The 20,193-nt window shown below is 44.7% G+C and overlaps 1 protein-coding gene across 1 annotated transcript in view; it reads right to left on the reverse strand.

Moving 5' to 3' along the window:
- Positions 1 to 20,193, reverse strand: part of LOC124619827 (cadherin-related tumor suppressor) — a 300,923-nt gene that overhangs the window by 171,150 nt on the left and 109,580 nt on the right. Inside the window, exons 4-6 of the mRNA XM_047146436.1 lie at positions 15,733 to 15,938; positions 6,922 to 7,394; positions 255 to 506 (exon numbers count right to left, since the gene is read on the reverse strand). Coding sequence (XP_047002392.1) covers positions 255 to 506; positions 6,922 to 7,394; positions 15,733 to 15,938 — 931 coding nt within the window. The remainder of the gene's footprint in view (positions 1 to 254; positions 507 to 6,921; positions 7,395 to 15,732; positions 15,939 to 20,193) is intronic.

A 20,193-nucleotide genomic window follows, 5' to 3' on the forward strand; every position in this document is an offset into this window, starting at 1 on the left:
ACAGAGCTTCCCATTTTCGAACGGCTCTTGCTGGCCCGTCCCAATATATTTACATCAAATTCTGCCAGGAAAAAGTGCACTCCTCTGTCCCCACTGATTATTTCTATCCGTGACACACAACTTTTTAAGCCTCTGAGGGCTTGTCCAGGCACCAACTCTATCACTGTCAGACAAAGTGAGAATTTGGCACCCCCACTCCTGTGCATATTTCACCACTGACCAGTTTCCTCTTCACTGAGTGCTTTCCAGCTCACCTCTCCATTGACACCGGTGTCAGCATCGTCGGCGTGCACACGACAAACCAGCACAGGTGGCGGCCGCTCCTCAGGCACTTCGGCGTTGTAGACGGCACGCTCCAGCACGGGTGCATTGTCGTTGGCATCCCGCACCGTCACATCCAGCCGCACCACCGACCGCAGCGGCGGAGAGTCGTTATCACGTGCCTCCAGCCACACCGAAAAGCTGGCTGCCGTCTCGTAGTCCAGTCCACCACCCGCCACCACCACCTACCCACAGACCAAACTTACAACCGGTCACTGACACGTGAGAGGGCTCACGCACAGAGCAGAAAAGTGAGTATTCAGATGAGTACAGTAGTATTTTTATATTAACAGCAGACATTGTCTTCTAAGTCATGCAACTCTCGTACGACATAAGATTTTCCTGTAAATGTGCAGAAGATTTACACTACATCACTAGTACAGACAGCTCCCCCTCAAAAACACAGTGCATTTTTATAAGTATGTAACAGACATCTTAATGTTTTGTGCTGGATAACGTAATGAACTTTACTTAAAGCTTTGCAGAGATAAATACAAACAGATTCTATTTCTCTGAGACATGTGTCACATATCACATGTCGTTATTCAATTTTATACACGAGTTATAAATGCCAAAGGAAGGAACAGCCATCACAACATTTTTTAAGAAAAATTATAACAGGCTTCCCTTGCAAGTGAGTTGACCTACTTAGAGATTTCATCAACATGTATACAAAAGAGAAAATGTACAACATCATCATCATCATCATCATCATTTAAGACTGATTATGCCTTTCAGCGTTCAGTCTGGAGCATAGTCCCCCTTATAAAATTCCTCCATGATCCCCTATTCAGTGCTAACATTGATGCCTCTTCTGATGTTAAGCCTATCACTTCAAAATCATTCTTAACCGAATCCAGGTATCTTCTCCTTGGTCTACCCCGACTCCTCCTACCCTCTACTGCTGAACCAATGAGTCTCTTGGGTAACATTGCTTCTCCCATGCGTGTAACATGACCCCACCATCAAAGCCTGTTCACCCTGACTGCTACATCTATAGAGTTCATTCCCAGTTTTTCTTTGATTTCCTCATTGTGGACACCCTCCTGCCATTGTTCCCATCTACTAGTACCTGCAATCATCCTAGCTACTTTCATATCCGTAACCTCAACCTTATTGATAAGGTAACCTGAATCCACCCAGCTTTCGCTCCCATACAACTAAGTTGGTCGAAAGATTGAACAGTGCACAGATAACTTAGTCTTGGTACTGACTTCCTTCTTGCAGAAGAGAGTAGATCGTAGCTGAGCACTCACTGCATTAGCTTTGCTACACCTCGCTTCCAGTTCTTTCACTATGTTGCCATCCTGTGAGAATATGCATCCTAAGTACTAGAAACCGTCCACCTGTTCTAACTTTGTTCCTCCTATTTGGCACTCAATCCATTAATATCTCTTTCCCACTGCCATTACTTTCGTTTTGGAGATGTTAATCTTCATACCATAAACAACATGTTCACATAGAGAAAAAGAAATCATGACACACACCATGAACATTTTCTCAGAATTAGCTATTCTTTATCTAGATAAGCATTCTATCAAAAATAAAGTACACCAGCTTGAAACTGAATTACACTCCTTGAGCAGCATAGGACACTGGTGTGTGCCTGTCTGTGACTCAACATCTCCACTATACAGTGAGTAGCAATCTATCTTTTTCATAATATTGTCATTATTCCATCCTGGATTATCCATTGTTAGACAATGAGATGATGCATGTAGTACTAGCGTCACATGAATGCACAAGTTGTTACCACAGAATTATCACAAAGGGTGGGAGAAAAGGTATTTACATCAAGATGAGGAACCCATTTTTAAACCTAAAGGAGATGTGAATCACATTTAATGTAGAAAGATACTTTGAATTGGCAACCACTGAACTAGCAAAGCTAGACATCCATAAGGTAATCATTCCATGTGCATACTGGTCCCCTAATGATAATGTGGACATTTTCTTCAACAAATTAACTTAAGCCCAAGAAAGAGTCTCAGCCCCCAAACTAACACAATAATATGCAGAGACATGAATATTACCAAAGATGTTATGGGTTGACCTACTTAGATTTTCTTATTTTTAAAAATTGCCTGAAAAATAAATAAAGTGTTCCTACTAAAAAGTACTAAGAAAGGCCATTAAAAAATTAGAGAACGAGCAGATAATCTCAGGAATCAGTACTTCCGACAACAGACTTAAGGCAATTTGGAATAAATTGAAGAGAGAGATTCACAGTTAACAAGTGCATTTAATAATAAATATAGTATAAAACGTACGGACAAACAGTTCCACAGCAAAATCACAGCAGTATGTTGAGGATGTAACTTTCATACAATTCAGTCATATGAATGTAACACAAATTTCACCTGTTGAAGAGTTCCAATGGTGGAGGCATTACTTTTCAGTCAACCCTTGTATGTAATGCATCATTAACTCAAGGCATTTTTCCAGAGTGACTGAAATATGCTGTTGTTAAACCTCTCTTTAAGAAAGTTGATAAGAGAGATGCCTGTTTCACTGCTGACTTCATTCTCCAAAATTTTTGAGATGGTAATGTATTCCACAATACTATCTTTAGCAAATCACAGTTTGTGTTACAGAAGGGTTGCTCTACTGAGAATGCCATTTACATCTTCACTCGCCAGATTTTACAAGCATTAAACAATAAAATAGCACTGACTGGTATTTTCTGCGATCTCTCTAAGGCATCTGATGGTGTGCATCACAGTAATCTCCTAGATAAATTAACATTTTCGGGATTGATAGTATAGCTAACAATGGATAATGTCACACCTAACCAAAATAATGCAGAAAGTTTTACTTAGTAATTCAGGCAATATAGTCCAGGGACATAATTCTGTCTGGGGATAAATCACATATGGGATTCCTCAATGTTCAATCTTAGGTCCACTATGTTCCTCAATATTTTCCAGTACAACAAGCAGACTTAGTTCTTTTTGCAGATGACACTTGTATTGTAATCAATCCAAGCATACATACAGAAACAGAAGAAATGGTAAACAAAGTTCTTAAAAGTATCATTGAGTGGTTTTCTGCGAGTGGTATCACCCTCAATTTTAAAGAGAGCCAACATTTTCAGTTCTGTACATCTAGAGGTACTACACTAATGATAAGTGTAACACATGGTGAGGAAATAACAGATAAGTTGGAACCTTCAAAATTCTTAGGGGTTCATATCGATGAGAATCTAAATTGGAAAAAACACATTTTAGAACTTCTAAAACAACTTAGTTCAGGAACATTTTCACTTAGAAACACTGCAAATCTTGGGGAGAGAAAAATCAAAGTTGACATACTTCACATATTTTCATTCAATGTCATATGGGATAATGTTCTGGGGTAACTCATTTTTAACTAAGTAAGTCTACATTGCGCAAAAATCTGTTGTGAGAATAACATGCGGTGCTCACCCACAATCATCTTGTAGACATCTGTTTAAGGAGTTGGGCAGTCTGACTACAGCTTCACAGCATATTTATAACCTCATGAAGTTTGTTGTAAATAATTCACTACAGGTCAAGAGGAAAAATGATGTGCATAATCACAATATCGGAAGGAAAAATGACATTCATTACTCTATATAAGACTGTCCTTAGCACAAAATGTGGTGCACAATGCTGTAACAAAAGTTTTTGATCCTTTACCCAGTGATATAAAATGTCTGACAAATGGCAAAGCAAAATTCAATAACAAACTGAGAAAGTGCCTTCTTGATAACTCTTTCTATTCCGTAGAAGAATTTCTGTTACTGTAAAGTGTAAAAGGTGGTGGGGAGTAATTAGTACCTCACATTTGTGTATTTTATATAAAGAAATGTTCAGAATGTAACCATATGTGCAAATTAATTAGTGATGTGAATGTATAATGACTTATTTCACATCATTATGATCCATCGGACAAAATGATCCACTGACCACGTTACCAACTAACTAACTACCTATGAACTTGAATTCCATTTTGTTTCACAGATAGTCTTTCCTTTCCAGCATCGAACAGCTCACATTATGATCACAGTAAAAATCATGTGCACACTGAACAGTTTTTCCACAACATGTCTCATCTGGCCTTGAATTTGGTGTCACTAATATACCATGTTCTACTACCAAATTTTTGCTCTTCCTGATATCTGAAGAGGAAAATTCATTTTGCATTTAGTAACACATACATTCTGTATTGTGAAACTTATCTTTCAGTTGGGCTGTTATTTCTGTTTCTCCATTTTTTTCACACTCTTCTTTTACGAGTTGTGTCATATAAATACACTCAAATACTGAGGCAACCTCTTTCAATTTTTGCTTTGGGTACTTTTTCTCACACTGAAGTCTCTTTTTCCTTACAGGAGATTCACGTAAAAACTGAGGGCTACCATATAAAGACGTCAGTGACGGATACGATGCTATTTCATCTTCACTTAACATATTCTCAGGAAGTACCTAGTGCAGCTGAGACAACACTTGCAGGAGTTGATGGCTTTTTGTGGTACTTGCTTTATACATTTGCAGCCAATTTTTCCATTTTGCAATATGTTAGGACACTTATTTACCATCCACAACAACCATTTCTCAAATTCTTCTGTACTCTCACATGACTCTTCTTTAAGTGGATTTCAATAGAACAATTTTTGCTTGAAATACATTTTTTACAAACTACTTCTATACATTTACAAACTAGCCTACTTCTATGTACTACTTCACAGCACTTGCACCCTGCAGTTTAAGTAAACAAGCCACACCAATGGAACAACCTAATTATGACTGGCTGAAATAAAAGCATCTGGTTGGTTGTTCAAGTCAAGAAATTTTCACCAATTTGTCTGAATAATAGTGACTGTTATTGTCTGCTGTTCTCCAAAAAATATGCATTCGCAGCTGCTACCAGCATTTTGTTAGTGTAATGCCACAGACACAATACTTTCTTTTTTTATTTTGTTGATGGCGCCTTTGATGTGCCATCTGGATCTCTCCCATAATTATGGTAGTAGACTGGGCAATAAAATATTTCATAAAAATTGAAGGTGGAGTGTTTTGAGACAATCAAGGTCAATTAACTTCAAAGAGAAAGTTCTCAGAAACCCGCCATGTTGCATATCAATGTAAAGCTCTATGTATTAGTTTTTCAATGGTATAAATGTCATCACTGTATCAGAATTACAACCAGAACTGTAGTCATTTATGTTGAGGCGGACACATGTAAATTTGTCACAATATCCAAACTTTGCAGGCCTGTAAATTTCTTTGAAATTGCCACATACCACTGGAAGTTGGTGGTTTTCCATTTCTTAACTCGTTCATTGAATGCATCAAGTTTGAAAGAAATGTGGGTGGGTCGGATTAAGTGCCGTGTTCAATTGACACGGAATTACTCCAGCATTAGTTTTCCTCTCATTTGAGTGACACAGCATTGCTCATTCATCAGTACAATCGTGACGATAATATTTTCTTTGAAGTACCGGTATGTGGCAATAGCATGATATACTTCAAAGCACAGGGATTAATATATTCTGCTCACAGATGTCGAACCATTACAGGGATTGTGTCTATATACTTCGTGCATATACACGGATCAGACCATGTTTATACACACAACTATTCTACCAAAATTTTTCATGGACGTTATAAACGCAGTTTCCAGAGATCTATCTGGAACTCAACTATTAAAAAAAGCTTCATTAGTGTCTGAACAATGTGAGTTGGATCATAATTCTGGTCCTCGGATCCACGAAGATTAAGTGCAAAACTGTGTATCGGAAATAATCTCTCTTAACACAAAACATCATTATTGCTAGTAGTACTGCCAGCATAATCTCAAGGAACTGCCATTATTCTGTTACTTGTGTACCTGCTCGGAGGTTCTTCTTTTTGCAAACTCGATTACTTATTCAAATCTTGCTCATGCTACACGAAAATTTCAGTTCACAAATCAACAATGGAATTACGTACTATCGCGAATGGCACTGTGATCAATAGCCATACGTTGCATGTTAGCCAACTGTGAAATTACAGAACACAGAATATTGCGAGTGCTACAGATGAAAGCGTGAGTAAATGTATGTCAGCACCTCTTTAAAACATAAATTAAAAATAATTAGAATCAAGCTAAATACAAAATACATAAGTCAGTTTAAAAAGGAAAGTCAGAGCTATTTTTATAGTATCAGCGGACTCCTGGAAGACACTCGGCGTGTTGGCCGATGGGAACCAGCTGAAACGACGTTCGTCAAAGCTAACTCAATGAGCTCTGACAGGTTTTTCTCGCTGCCAAACTAGCCTGATTTCGTGAGCAGACATCGCTAGTTTAGCTTATAGGCCCGTTTTTGTACACGCGAAACACAAGACAACAATACCAGCGTACAATACATAATACGCTAGTCTACAGTCACTAGCGGGCTGAAACAAATGAATGGAGTCTGAAGTATTACACCGTGTTGTGGCTTGTCGATTCAGCTACGGTATTTCCCTCAACCGTTGCGCCGAGTTTCTTCTCGAAGTTGGAGATTAGTAAAAAAAACCCAAAGGCGAAATATGCGTCATTTTGGTCCCGTTTGCTGTATAAAATTGGCTCGAAATCGAATCGGGCTCCACTCACCTCCCCGGAGGAGGCGTCGACGCGCAGCGCGCCACCGAAGTTGCCGCCGGCGACGGCGTAGGAGATGGCGGCGGCGGGCCCCGCCTTGGGGGAGGAGGCGGCGAGGCGCGCCACGGGCTGGCCGACGGGCGCGTCCTCGGCCAGCGCGACGCGCGCCTGCGCTGGCGCCAGCGACAGCGCCGGGAAGAGGGCGCTGGGGCGCGTGCGCACCAGCAGCTCGGCCGTGGCGCTGCGCGGCTCGCGGCCGCCGTCCGTCGCCGTGATCGTGGCGCGCACCTCGCCGGAGGCGGGCAGGGCGCCCGCCGCGCGCACCACGCCCGTCGCCGCCTCCACCGCCAGCAGCGCCGCCTCCGCACCTGCCCCAGCTCCCGCCCCCGCCCCCGCCCCCGCCGCAGACACCGACAACGAGAAGCGCACCTGTCCGTTGGCGCCCGCGTCCGCGTCTTCCGCCTCGGCGCCGAACACGAAATCCCCTGCCGTCGGAAACGAAAGAGGCGTATGTTTTTCAGTCTGGTTCGACTATCAGCTGCAGAGAATAAAACAACACAAGTGATGCTAAAACTAACATCGACAGGTATCTGCCAGTTAAGGCATGCAACCCTAATATACTGACACGCCACTCACAAGGGAAGGTCACGATATGTTGTCGCGCAAATTACATCGATAGATAGCGGTCTTAATAGAGCAATAGAATATATGAACACTAAAAAAAAAATTGTAGCTGCTATGGACTATTAGAACAGGAAATATGATTCGTCAAAGCTACGATGAGAATACTGTAACTATGAATGATTTATTACACAAAAAGCCGGCCGCGGTGGTCTAGCGGTTCTGGCGCTGCAGTCCGGAACCGCGGGACTGCTACGGTCGCAGGTTCGAATCCTGCCTCGGGCATGGGTGTGTGTGATGTCCTTAGGTTAGTTAGGTTTAAGTAGTTCTAAGTTCTAGGGGACTTATGACCTAAGATGTTGAGTCCCATAGTGCTCAGAGCCATTTGAACCATATTACACAAAAGGATTTTTTGAGACAAATACTCAAGAATGTGGCAGGAAGCACTCTATAACAGAGTTTACCTTCTTGACTACACTATCGGAGGCAAAAAATGTGCAAGTGAGCAATAACTGCATGGGCAATGCGTGCACAGCTTTCGCAGTGTGCACGTTTGATGAAAGCAGCTTGGCCACAGTTCTCGTGGAAACACTCTTCCGTTAACCGTTCTTCGAAGCAGCACTCCAAGGGCGTTTGAAATACTCCAGGAAAGTCTGCGGTGCAGCCGCATTGAGAAAATGCAAATTTGATTAAGTTGGAGGATCGTGCGGCCGAAGACTGGAAATACACAAACGACTGAAGGCGTAAGAAGTGGTCTCTATGGCATATGTTAATGTAATTGTCAGAAGATACCATAATTGCATCCGAGATAAATTTTATAAAATTTTTGTGTGGACGGAAGAAGTAAACATCGGTAGGTTGCACGATGCCTGTGCACTTTCGCTGGAATCAGCTTCTTGATGAATTAAACGCATTCAGGAACTGCAGAGTTCTATAGTTTGTCATCTCTTGTGGCCTTCCAGGAGTCAAAGGAAAGAAGGGAAGGGTTTCAGTTTTTTCATGTATATCTGGCCACATCACTCATTCGAGGAAGACTTTTAAATCCCTCTTCTTTATATTAGCAGATTTGCTATCAAATGCCTTGATATTCGGTAAATTTATATTCATATTTGCAGGAAAATGGCCAGTGGGCTCCGATACGTATGGGGTAGCAGCTCAATGCAAGACATTACCATATAAGAGTAGTTACCGCTATGGATCCAGCCCCACAAAAGACATGTTTGCTTCCTTTCACTGCGAGATTACGTCCAGATCGTAACTCTTTATCAAATCTTGACTGGTCAGTATGAATTACTTGATCTGGTTACAGAAGTTTTTTCTCGATGAGAGATCTTCTTTCTCTCACGAACTGATAAGCTTTTTGTCGAATATCGACATCCCATTCTAGCAACCGCGCTTGCTACTTTATGGGTTATTTTGCAGCAGACAATCTTCCTCTTACATTTAAATTTTGTGGATCATGTATTAATGCATTTTCCTGTCTCTTTTCTACAGTATGATCACGTAATTCAGATTTTTCTTTTGGTTTGATGAATTGCAGTGTTTTAGCCTGTTTTCAGATACTGCAACACAGTTTTGCATTTTATTTTCCTTTTCTGTGACAACACTGTTGTAATTTTCAGGCACGGTGTCAGGTCAGTTGCTAATCCAGGACGACACAGGCGGTGAGGATCAACATTTCCATCTCCTTGATTTAGCAGTTTTTCCATATCTTGTATGCATCAGCCTGATAGCCTTGTGAAAACTTGGTTTTCTTGGAGACGATGGCTGATAAGATGAACCGCTGCTTCCGTGGAAATCCGCCACTTGTGACTTTGCTTCATCCTTCACTGCCATGGCACTATCATTTTCTTCATCTGATGCCTCTTCCTCTGATGCCTGTTCATCCGTTACAAGTGCAGTAAGAACTGCTATTAAACACCCTCTTCTGTCAACTGTTGCGTTTTTTGTTCGTAAATAACACACTCTTCTCATGTAGATACATCTTGTGCAATACCAAAGTACTCCACCAACAGTTTCACAGTTGCTGCCTGTCTCATTGTCCAAGGTGAAACACATGCTATCTCTGTAAACACACTTCCACAGCACAAAGATAACCAGATATACTGTAACAGCAAGCAAAAACCCTTGTGACGTATTGTGGCCAGTGCGCTGCTTGCAGAGAGGTACGTAAATGGAGAGAGAGGTTCAGCAGGGAGAGGCAACCTAATCCTCCCTCTTCTGTCAATACCATTGCAGCATAGCTTCCATTTCCGCGTTAACGCAGTTTACTCTATAATGTTGTGTTTCTGAAGAATTTAATCGTTTTCTGTATTCCGTACAGTGTTAACTCATTAATCGAAAAGTCGCAGATTAAAAGCACGCCGCTGCAGGGCCGGTGCAACGTTGTAAAACAGTAGACCCCAGCTCGCTCGTGAGTTTACAGACGACGCGTCGGCGCGAGCGCGGAAGAGTTCGTCGCCTCACTGGACAAGGTATAAGTCGCCTCAAGCACTCGTGTCGGGTCAACCTCACTCGGGGAGCTGCAGACTATCACAACAACACGAAAACGCTACACTGCTTTGCCGCTGCAGAACGGATCGCCGTAGCTGCGAAGGCAGTACAGCGACTCACGCAGTGGATCCGACACAACTCTCGACGCTACTCAATCCCAAGCAAACGTCTTCATCTCTGGACAACTCAACGTACTTCCATTTGAAGCTGCTCACTGTATTCGAGGCTCGATGTCGCTCTATAGTTTTGCTCCCTCTCGCTTCCCTCACTTACCAAATTGACAATCCTCGGCAACTCAGGATCTGTTCTGTGAGTCGATTCCTTGTTTTGCCGGCCGAAGTGGCCGTGCGGTTAAAGGCGCTGCAGTCTGGAACCGCAAGACCGCTACGGTCGCAGGTTCGAATCCTGCCTCGGGCATGGATGTTTGTGATGTCCTTAGGTTAGTTAGGTTTAACTAGTTCTAAGTTCTAGGGGACTAATGACCTCAGCAGTTGAGTCCCATAGTGCTCAGAGCCATTTGAACCACCCATTTTTGATTCCTTGTTTTACTCAGGCTGTACCACAAATATCTTTTTTCGCCAGATCGATTGAGTACTTTCTCATTACTTTTTCAATCTCCCTATGAATATTTACCGTCCACATTCCACTTCCTTACAAGGCCACACTCCAGACAGATGTTTTCAGAAACGATTGTCTATCATGTAAATTTACAGTGAAGCGACAAAAGTCGTGTAATACGTCCAAATATCGTGTCGGAACTCATTTTGCCCGGCGTAGTGCAGATCCGCGGAGGGGCACGGCCTCAGCAACTCGTTGTAAGTCCCCTGCAGAAATGTTGAGCCGTGCTGTCCGTACAGCCGTCCAGAACTGCGAAAGTATTGCTGATGCAGGATTCTGTGCACGAACTGACTTCCGATTATGACCCATAAATGTTCGATGGGATTCATGTCGGGCGATCTGTATGGCCAAATCATTCGCTCGAATAATCCACAATATTCTTCAAATCAATTACGAACAATTGCGCCTCGGAGACATGGCGTTTAGTCATCCACAGATATACCATAGTTGTTTGGCTGCAAATCCCCTCCCAGTGGCCGAACATAATCATTTCCAGTCAATGATCGTTTCATTTGGAGCAGAGGACCAGTCCATTCCATGTAAACACAGCCCGCACCGTTATGGAGCCACCATCAGCTTCCACAATGACTTGTTGACTACTTGGCTTCGTAGGGTGTGCGCCACACTCAAACCCTACCGCCAGCTCTCACGAGCTGAAATCGGGACTCATCTGCCCAGCCGGCCGCGGTGGCCGTGCGGTTCTAGGCGCTCAGTCCGGAACCGCGTGACTGCTCCGGTCGCAGGTTCGAAAGGATTCGAACCTCGGGCACGGATGTGTCTGATGTCCTTAGGTTAGTTAGGTTTAAGTAGTTCTAAGTTCTAGGGGACTGATGACCACAGATGTTAAGTCCCATAGTGCTCAGAGCCATCTGAACTTCATGTGCCCAGGCCACGGGTTTCCAGTCGTCTAGGGTCCAACAGACAAGGCCACGGGCCCTGGACGCCGCAGGCGATGTCTTGCTTTTAGCAGAGGCACGAGTGGCAGTCGCCTGCTGCCGCCAAATTTCGCCGCATTGTCGCAACGGATACGTTCGTCGTGCGTCCCACGTTGATTTCTGCGGTTACTTCAGCCAGTGTTGCCTGTATGTTAGCGCTGACAAACTCTAGGCAAGCGGCGCTGCTGCCGGTCGCCGGCAACTGCGTTGACCACGGTGAAAGGTGATTAATACCTCGAGTTTGGCATGCTCGGCACGCTCGTGCCTAGTCTGCTCACAGTTCTTAATCTACTTGTTACTCCATCACTAAAACATGTTATCGCGTCCATCACACCAGTCTGAAAACACGTCAAATGAATTCGCAACTGCGAATAAGGACTGCCATCAGCTGTAGAATGGAATGACGACAGTGAAAGTTTGTGCCGGACCGTACTCGAATCCGGATTTACTACTTATCGCCAGCAGTCGCCTCACCATTTGGCTATCCGCGCACGACTCACTGCCCAACCCAAACTTCCACACGTCGTCAACAATGCGTCTACGACCTGTACTCGTACATCCGTTATGTGTATTCCCGTACAGGTCGGACGTACTTGAAAGTCGCTTTCCCGGTAACATGGGCACTGCAATATCGTATTTATCTGCTGATACAGGCCAGACGTACTTGAAAGTCGCATGTTGTACGGGAATATACATGATGGATGTACGAGTTCGGGTCGTAGATGCATGGTTGGCGACGTACGGAAGTGTGGGTGGGGCAGTGAGCCGTGCACGGACAACCGTATGCTAATACGACCACTCGCGACAAGCGGCAAATCGAGATCGAGTCCCGGCCCGGCGCAGGTTTTCACTGTCGTCATTCCATTCTACGGCTGATGGCAGTCCTTATTCGCAGTTGCGAATTCATTTGGTGCGTTTCGTAACGGATGTGGTCGCCGCAGTGCCTTGCACAGTATCAGAATAACACAGACGCTGACTGCAGTATCGTACCAATCTCAAAAGATGACATGGCAACAAAAACATGCCGCGCAAAACATAATTAAACGCAAGTAATCTAGTGTATCGACAGAAATATCGATTGCAATAAATCCCTGCTCTTATTACAGTCGACATGTTCGTCAAGGTTATCACACAGACGAGCTGCTATGGAAATAGCGGCGCCAAAATTAAGTAACGAGAAATTGTAGCACCAAAATTAAGTAACGAGAAATTGTAGGCAAGGTTTTTTTTGTCTGACAGCACTGTGACAGCTAGGCATTCGAGCGCCGCATCTGCCTTACAAAGGCATTTAAACGCGAAAATGATGATGTACTATATATTAAGTTCATATGTTTAGAGTCACGAAGAATCACAGAATTGCCCTCATCACGGCCAGATCCCTCAACACCGTACCCCTCAGCAACTGCGGATGATCAGGATATAAAATACACTGAAGAGCTAAAGAAAGTGGTACACCTGCCCAATATCGTGTGGGGCCCCCACGAGCAGACACAAGTGCCGCAACACGACGTGGCATGGTCTCGACTGTTGTCTGAAGTAGCGCCGGAGGGAATTGACACCATGAATCCTGCAGGGCTGTGCATAATAGCGTAAGAGTACGAGGGAGTGGAAATCTCTTCTGAACAGCACGTTGCAAGGCATCCCATATATGTTCAAAATGTTCATGTCTGGGGAGTTTGGAGGCCAGCGGAAGTGTTTAAGCTCAGAAGATTTCTGTAGAAATACTATTTGACGAAAAAGCTGAACAAACATCAGTCAGACCTTGAAAGGATTTCAAGGAGGTGCAAAGTGCTACGGCGTCAAGTCCAGCGCCGGCGCGCCAGTCGGGAACGATAGAACAGAGACGGCTGTGAACATGGCGTCAGCCAGTTGCACGCTGACCGGCCCCTCTCCAGGACGACAACGCGACAGCAGCGACGTCTGTGCGAATAGGACATAAGCGCCGCGCCCGGCTACTCCCGGTCCAGTTCTGCAGAAGCGTCACGACTAGCGAGCTGAATAGAAGAGTCAACTATATTACTTTACTTGTATTAGGGACTGCATATACTGAAGAGATTTCTTATTTCCCTGTCGCCCTTTGCTCGCGACACTTCTGTGTTATTGTCAAAGTTAAATATTGTAATTGTTAATTTCGTAATGAAACTCATTAAAACGATTTGCTTGAAATTTGTCTAGCGATCCGAGAAGGCAGGCTTCCTAGATCCCACATATTTGACGTCAAGGCAGGATTCAACACAAAGAGTGGCAAATTGTTTTAAACGTTCAGATATGTAAGATTAAGCGTTGCACAGAACGCGTAGTACGTTATGACTACAAAATGAACGTGACAACTGAAACCAGTCGACTCGTACAAATAGTTGACATTAGCAATTTGTAGGGACGTGAAGTGGCAGATGGTAAGGGCTCATTGGCAGGTGAAGCAGGTGGCAGAGCTGGACTCACTCGCAGGATACTGGAGAAACACAGCAGTGTACACAGGAGCCTGCTTACAGAGTACTTGTGTGACCCGTTCTCGAATACTGCTCAGTTGTGGGAGGCGCATACCACACAGGAGTGACGCGGTACGCTGAACGTGTAGAGAGGAGGGAAGCGAGAACGCTCACAGGGTTGCCTGACAGGGCTGACAGACTCTCGGAGACAGGCGTACCAGGTGTACAAGTACGAAACCGGAATTTCCCTATAGATGGTGATAGCCGTCAGTGTAGAGCCCGTGAGACCGCAACTGCAGCGCCATCTGTCTCCTGTAACGGCTGACGACGAATGTCAACACGCAGTAACCCAAGTTCCGCACATCGGTGGAACCGTAAACGTGTCGATGTTGGTGCCTACCAACTACGATTTGCAGACAGCACTAGTTTTCTGTTATCATTTGAAGAAAAGTGGCGCAGACTCACATCGAATGCTTTGCGAAGCTTTTGATGAACGTGCTCTCGGGAAAACACAGCGTTCCGAGTGGTTCAAAAAATTCAAAACTGGTGATTTTGACGTGAGAAACGACGAGCACCGGAAACCATCGATAAAATTCGAAGATATCGATTTTTCAGATCTTAGTGGATGAAGCTGATATTGAAACTCAACAGGAGCTCGTGGTGCAACTGAATGTGACGCAGAAAGCCGTTTCTCTTCGGTTGAAAGCTACGGGAAAGGCGCAGAAAGTAGAAAAATGGATTCTGCACGAAATGAATGAAAGAAAGTCGTTTCTCCATCGAATAGTGACAGTTGATGAGAAATGGATGTATTTTACGAATCCTAAGCGTTGTAAATCGTGGGTGGATCCAAGCAAACCATCGATATGCACTGCAAGACCGAATCGCTTTGGAAAGAAGACGTGCTCCGTGTTTAATGTGATCAGAAGGGTGTCATGCATTATGAGCAGCTAAAATCTGATGAAACCGTTAACACTGGTCGCTGCCAACAGCAAATGATCATTTTAAATCGAGCATTATGTGAAAAACGACCGGAATATGGAAAAAGGCAACACAAAGTCGTATTGCTCCACGATGACGCCACATCACACACAGAAAAATGGGTCAGGGAAACGATCGAAGCGTTCAGTTGGGAAATAGCAGGGCATGCTGTTTATTCTCCAGACTCGGTTGAATCCGATTATCATCTATTTGCGTAACTGGGACACGCTCTCGCTGATCAACGCTTCAATTCGTAGGAAAATGTACGAAAATCGGTCGCTGACTGCTTCGATTCAGAAGAAGAACAATTTTTATTTGGCGTGGCATTGATGGCCTGAAATGTATAAGTAGCAATGGAGGTTATTTTGAATAAAATATTATTTATCAGTTTCAACAGACGTGTAGTTATTGCAACCGAATTCCGGTTTCATACTTGTACGGCTGGTAAAGTATCCCGAGAAAGGCCGACGGTTCTAGGAATACACGACCGGCCCCTAGGGTATCGCTCGCTCCCGTAGGGATCGCGGGGACGAGGTCAGATCGGTTACAGCAGACGCAGAGACACTCAAACGCCGCCCTCCACACGTGAAAGTGCCGGCAAGAAACCGTAATTGACTGGTACAGGGGGGCGTACTCCCTGCCACACACGTCGCACAGGTTTCCATAGCGTTTTCAAGTCGACGCGGACGCAGACGCCAGTTTGTCGGGAGTCGGACAGAAGCAGCAGCAGCTGGCGCCAGCCCGCGCACCTGCCCCTGTGGAGTCGGGCACGTAGACGGTGTAGCGCGGCGCCGAGAAGCGCGGCGCGTTGTCGTTGGCGTCGGCGACGACGACGCTGACGTTGACTGCGGCGGCGCGCGGCTCGGTGGCGCTGCCGTCCTGCGCCACCAGCGTCAGCTGGTACGACGCCGCCTCCTCGCGGTCCAGCGGCTCCGCCGTCGTCAGCTCGCCCGTGCTGCGGCAAACAGCGTCACCAAAACACTGCACCACCAGTCGCACCTCGGTACATTTACTATTGCAAACAGGACGTGCGAAAATATCCGTGAGAGATGACGAGTCGGAGATAGGCACAACAAAAAGACTATTCCAAATAAAGCTTTCGGCCCGCTTAAGCCGTTGGCACACAGACCGTGCATGCGAACGTCCAACGTTGAGCGCGCCGAGTTTCTGACGTCAGAGCGTGGAATAGCAAAAGTGGTTCAAATGGCTCTGAGCACTATAGCACTTAACATCTGCGGTCATCAGTCCCCTAGAACTTAGAACTACTTAAACCTAACTAACCTAATGACATCACACACACACATCCGTTCCCGAAGCAGGATTCGAATCTGCGACCGTAGCAGCAGCGCGGTTCCGGACTGAAGCGTCTAGAACCGCTCGGCTGGAATACCACGTCGGGGAGTCTTTGTGAACGTGCAGAGCAATACCTAGCATGTCAGATGTTCTGAACTTTGACCAATGCGATGGCAGAACGCCACTACGTCACATGCACGGCATATCTCTTCGGTGCAGAGCCGTGAGGCGCCGTATTGGCTTTCAGTTGAAGTTCGTATGTATATACGCCGTTTCTGAGCACCGCAATCCGGGGAGCTATCGAAAACTGCCGTTAATTCTGTGATTCGTTGTAATGTAATGACGAGAAATGTATCTGGCCGAAGTGACCGAGCGGTTCTAGGCGCTTCAGTCCGGAACCACGCTGCTGCTACGGTCGCAGGTTCGAGTCCTGCCTCGGGCATGGATGTGTGTGATGTCCTTAGGTTAGTTAGGTTTAAGTAGTTCTAAGTCCTAGGGGACTGATGACCACAGCTGTTAAGTCCCGTAGTGCTCAGAGCCATTTGAACCACTTTTTGACCTTCAATTTTGTTGTAGTCGTGTTAATCAGTAAGACTTCATAATGGCAGATTCCAGCAGAAGAAGGAATTCTCGTTACTACTTACACGGCCAGCTGCGAGTTAACAGGTTCAGAGACGCACTTTTTATGCTGAGCTGGGCGAGCGAGCGAGTCCAGGCCTACGTTCGAGACGTACGCGCCGTCGCCTTTCTTCCTCGTAGGCCTCGCCCCCCCCCCCCCTCCCCCCTCCCACTCATCACCCCACCCCGTCATTGTCAACTGTGTTGTATAACGTTCCTCTGTCTCTTCCCCTTCCAGGCCTTCTCTAATGACTATTACTCATAGCGCCCATAGTTGAATTATTAGCCTGTGTGTGCGTGTGTGTATGTGTGTCTACTGCTGACAAAGGCCTTAATGGCCGAAAGCTATGATTGTGTAAATCTTTTTATTGTGCCTATCGCGGCTCAGCATCTCCGCTGTACGGTGAGTAGCAACTTCCCTTCTCTCGTATTGTAGCCTGTAAATTAATTACATTTAGTGTTGCAGTTCTCAACATCGAATGTAAACTGTCTTTTTTTTCCTCCGCGCTACAATAACTTTTAAATTATGCTAAATCTAACTAATGACATGTATATTGTGTAGCAGAAGGCGAAAAAGCGCTGAAGGACATGAAGAATCGCAAGGCAAGTGGAATCGATAACTTGCCAGCAGAAGTGTTGGGAACAGGAGAAAGTAGGAAGAAAACTGCTGAGCTCTGTAACGGTAGGACTATCGGTGTAATACATCATGTAGCTAAAGTATTGTTGAGGGCGCTCAATAAAAGGCTATAAGGCGATTTGGACAGATGAACTGCAGAAGAAAAGGTCGGGTTTAGAAGAGGGAAAGAAACACGAAATGCTATCGTTTTGTTAAGAATCTTAGAGGAATGATATATTAAGAGAGGGACAGAAATGTATACCGTTTTTATTTATTCAGAAAAAAAACTTTCGACAGAGTTGGATGGAACGAGGTGATGGATATTTGAACGGCAATGGAGTGGTCTGACAGGAGAGACGAATGGTGCAGAATCTGTATTTACTACAGAAAGTAAGAATAAGAATTGGAAATGAAATAGCGGAAGAAAGCAACATTGGAAGGGGCTTTGGAAAAGGTTGTTGCCTCACCTGTAGCTCTTCGAGTTGTGCTCGGAAGAGGCTCACATGGAGAAAGACGAGTATGTACGGGGAAGAATTTGCTGATGACATGTTATTAGTGTCTGAAAAACTGCAAATAAAACGCTAAAACACCTGAATGAAGCTCGTGTGAGATGTGGAGTGAGAATGAATACAGCGAAACCAAAGAGCGCGGTGACCGGAAGAGCAAGGCGACTCGGAAATACTAAGATGGGGCAAGTTATTTTCAGTCAAGTAACAACATTTTAATACCCATCAGGTACGATCACTGATGACGCGAGATGTCATGAGGAGATGAAAATTGGCGCTGTTGTAGCGAAGGAGTCATTGAATAGAAACAGCAGATGATTATTGTGTGGTTAACTAGATATAGGTCCGAGGAAAAGGCTTGCCAAGTGGTTTTTTTTCTGGATTGTGGCACTCTATGGGGTAGAGACACGGACACTGAGGTGAGAGGATGAAAATTGACTAAAAGCGCTTGTTTTGTGTATATGGAGGAGAATAGAGGTGATAAAGTTGGAAGGAAACGGTCGGTGAGAGGAGAAGGCTGGTGCAGGCTACAAGAGGACGGAAGATGGGACATTTCTGTAGGTGGGAGAGCTCGCTAACGGACGCTTTGGAAGGACTGTTCATCGTAAGAATAAACCTGGCGTCAGCATTACGCCTTGTACTCTTCCACGTTTGCTTGAATCTCTTTGGATTTCGTTTCACGTGCGGCGGAGGCCAAGCTGTGACCAGTACAGCCGAGTACGATGGTAGGTGTACGTCTAACGCTGTGTTACACGCACGTGGACTGGGCGATAACGCGGGACAACAGCTTTATCGGCGAATTAACGCTAGGCGGCACTGGCCAGCCAACGGTCCAACTACCCTGCGACGGAGTGAGCAGTTGCAGTTCAGACATAAAAAGCGATGAACAGAGAAACAACGCAGCTCCGAACGTCATTTAATTTTTAAAAAGAATGAAATAATATTTGGCAAAACTCCAGCATTGCCACGTGCTTCTTAGGTGACTAACGGAAAGCACAAAATGCCCTCGTTCTCGCCTGACATAGTATTCTCATTACAAACAAGAGTGATGAAAATTCCTATCTTAAACACAGGGCTTTTTTTCCGAGCGAGCTGTGTGTGATGCAAAAGCGTACTGCAGGGATCTCAGCGTACGGTTGAATACTGAAGCCAATGGAGGTATTAATTACAGTCAATCGTCAGGTAATCTCTTAGCTCCTTTCTTATCCGAATCTGAGAAATACGCTTCACTTCCGGAACTGCCGTCTGCTACGTTGATAACAAACGAGTCGATCGACAACAGAATCCACGGAGACACACAGACGCGGCATGTCCTTGTCTCCTCTTATGACGTTCTGTTCTATACGCCACCAGTGTTCGGCAGCGACTTGCGAAAAAGCTGCGTGCGTTAGATGCAGTAACGTCTGGCAGCTTAACACCCTTGTTATTTATCCTGCAGTATCCCTTAAATTGCCTCGAGATCAGATCTGTTGGGTTCATACTGTAATGGCACAGTGGCAAATGTAAAAATGCAGCATTTCTTTGGTGTGCACAATGCTGTGAAAATGGTTGTTTTCCACGTTTCTGCGAGACTATCCACATCTGCGCTACGAAGCAATGGACATAGTCCAAGTAAAAGAGTATTTGGTTCTTCATTTTTGCCTTCAAAAATTAAATGTTAAGTTTTCTTAATTTAAGCAACCTTTAGTAAGACTCTTCCATAAAATATCGATAGTTAATAATTTGTATTTGAAATGAAAACAGGAATTTCACGTGCAAAATGATGATGAATTTAGTAATTACGAAATGTAGGTATTTCGAATTGAACGAGAAAAGAAAGAGTCAGACAAAAGTTGAACAACTGAACCGTGAACGGCAATATAATAGTAATATACTACGCCACCGTTATCGCTACACATTCGTCGTGAGTGTCTATTACAACTGTGTGTGTAATACAGTGCCTCGAAAAACTTCAAAGCCGGTTATCTCTGCGAGTTTATGAAAGACGTTAAGGGCAATCTATTTCTCGGCTCTTTGTAACCGTGTTCCGCATGCGTGTTTCACTCCGGAACAGTGATCAGATCAGCCATTTTGATACTTCTTATTAGCAGCGTAACAATCAGAGCAGAACTGTACACGATTTTTGAAATAAAACTACATAGCTAAAGCGTGATTAAGATATACGTTGATGACTGTTA

This window comes from Schistocerca americana, chromosome 6 (assembly GCF_021461395.2).
Source record: "Schistocerca americana isolate TAMUIC-IGC-003095 chromosome 6, iqSchAmer2.1, whole genome shotgun sequence".
Lineage (NCBI taxonomy): Eukaryota > Metazoa > Arthropoda > Insecta > Orthoptera > Acrididae > Schistocerca > Schistocerca americana.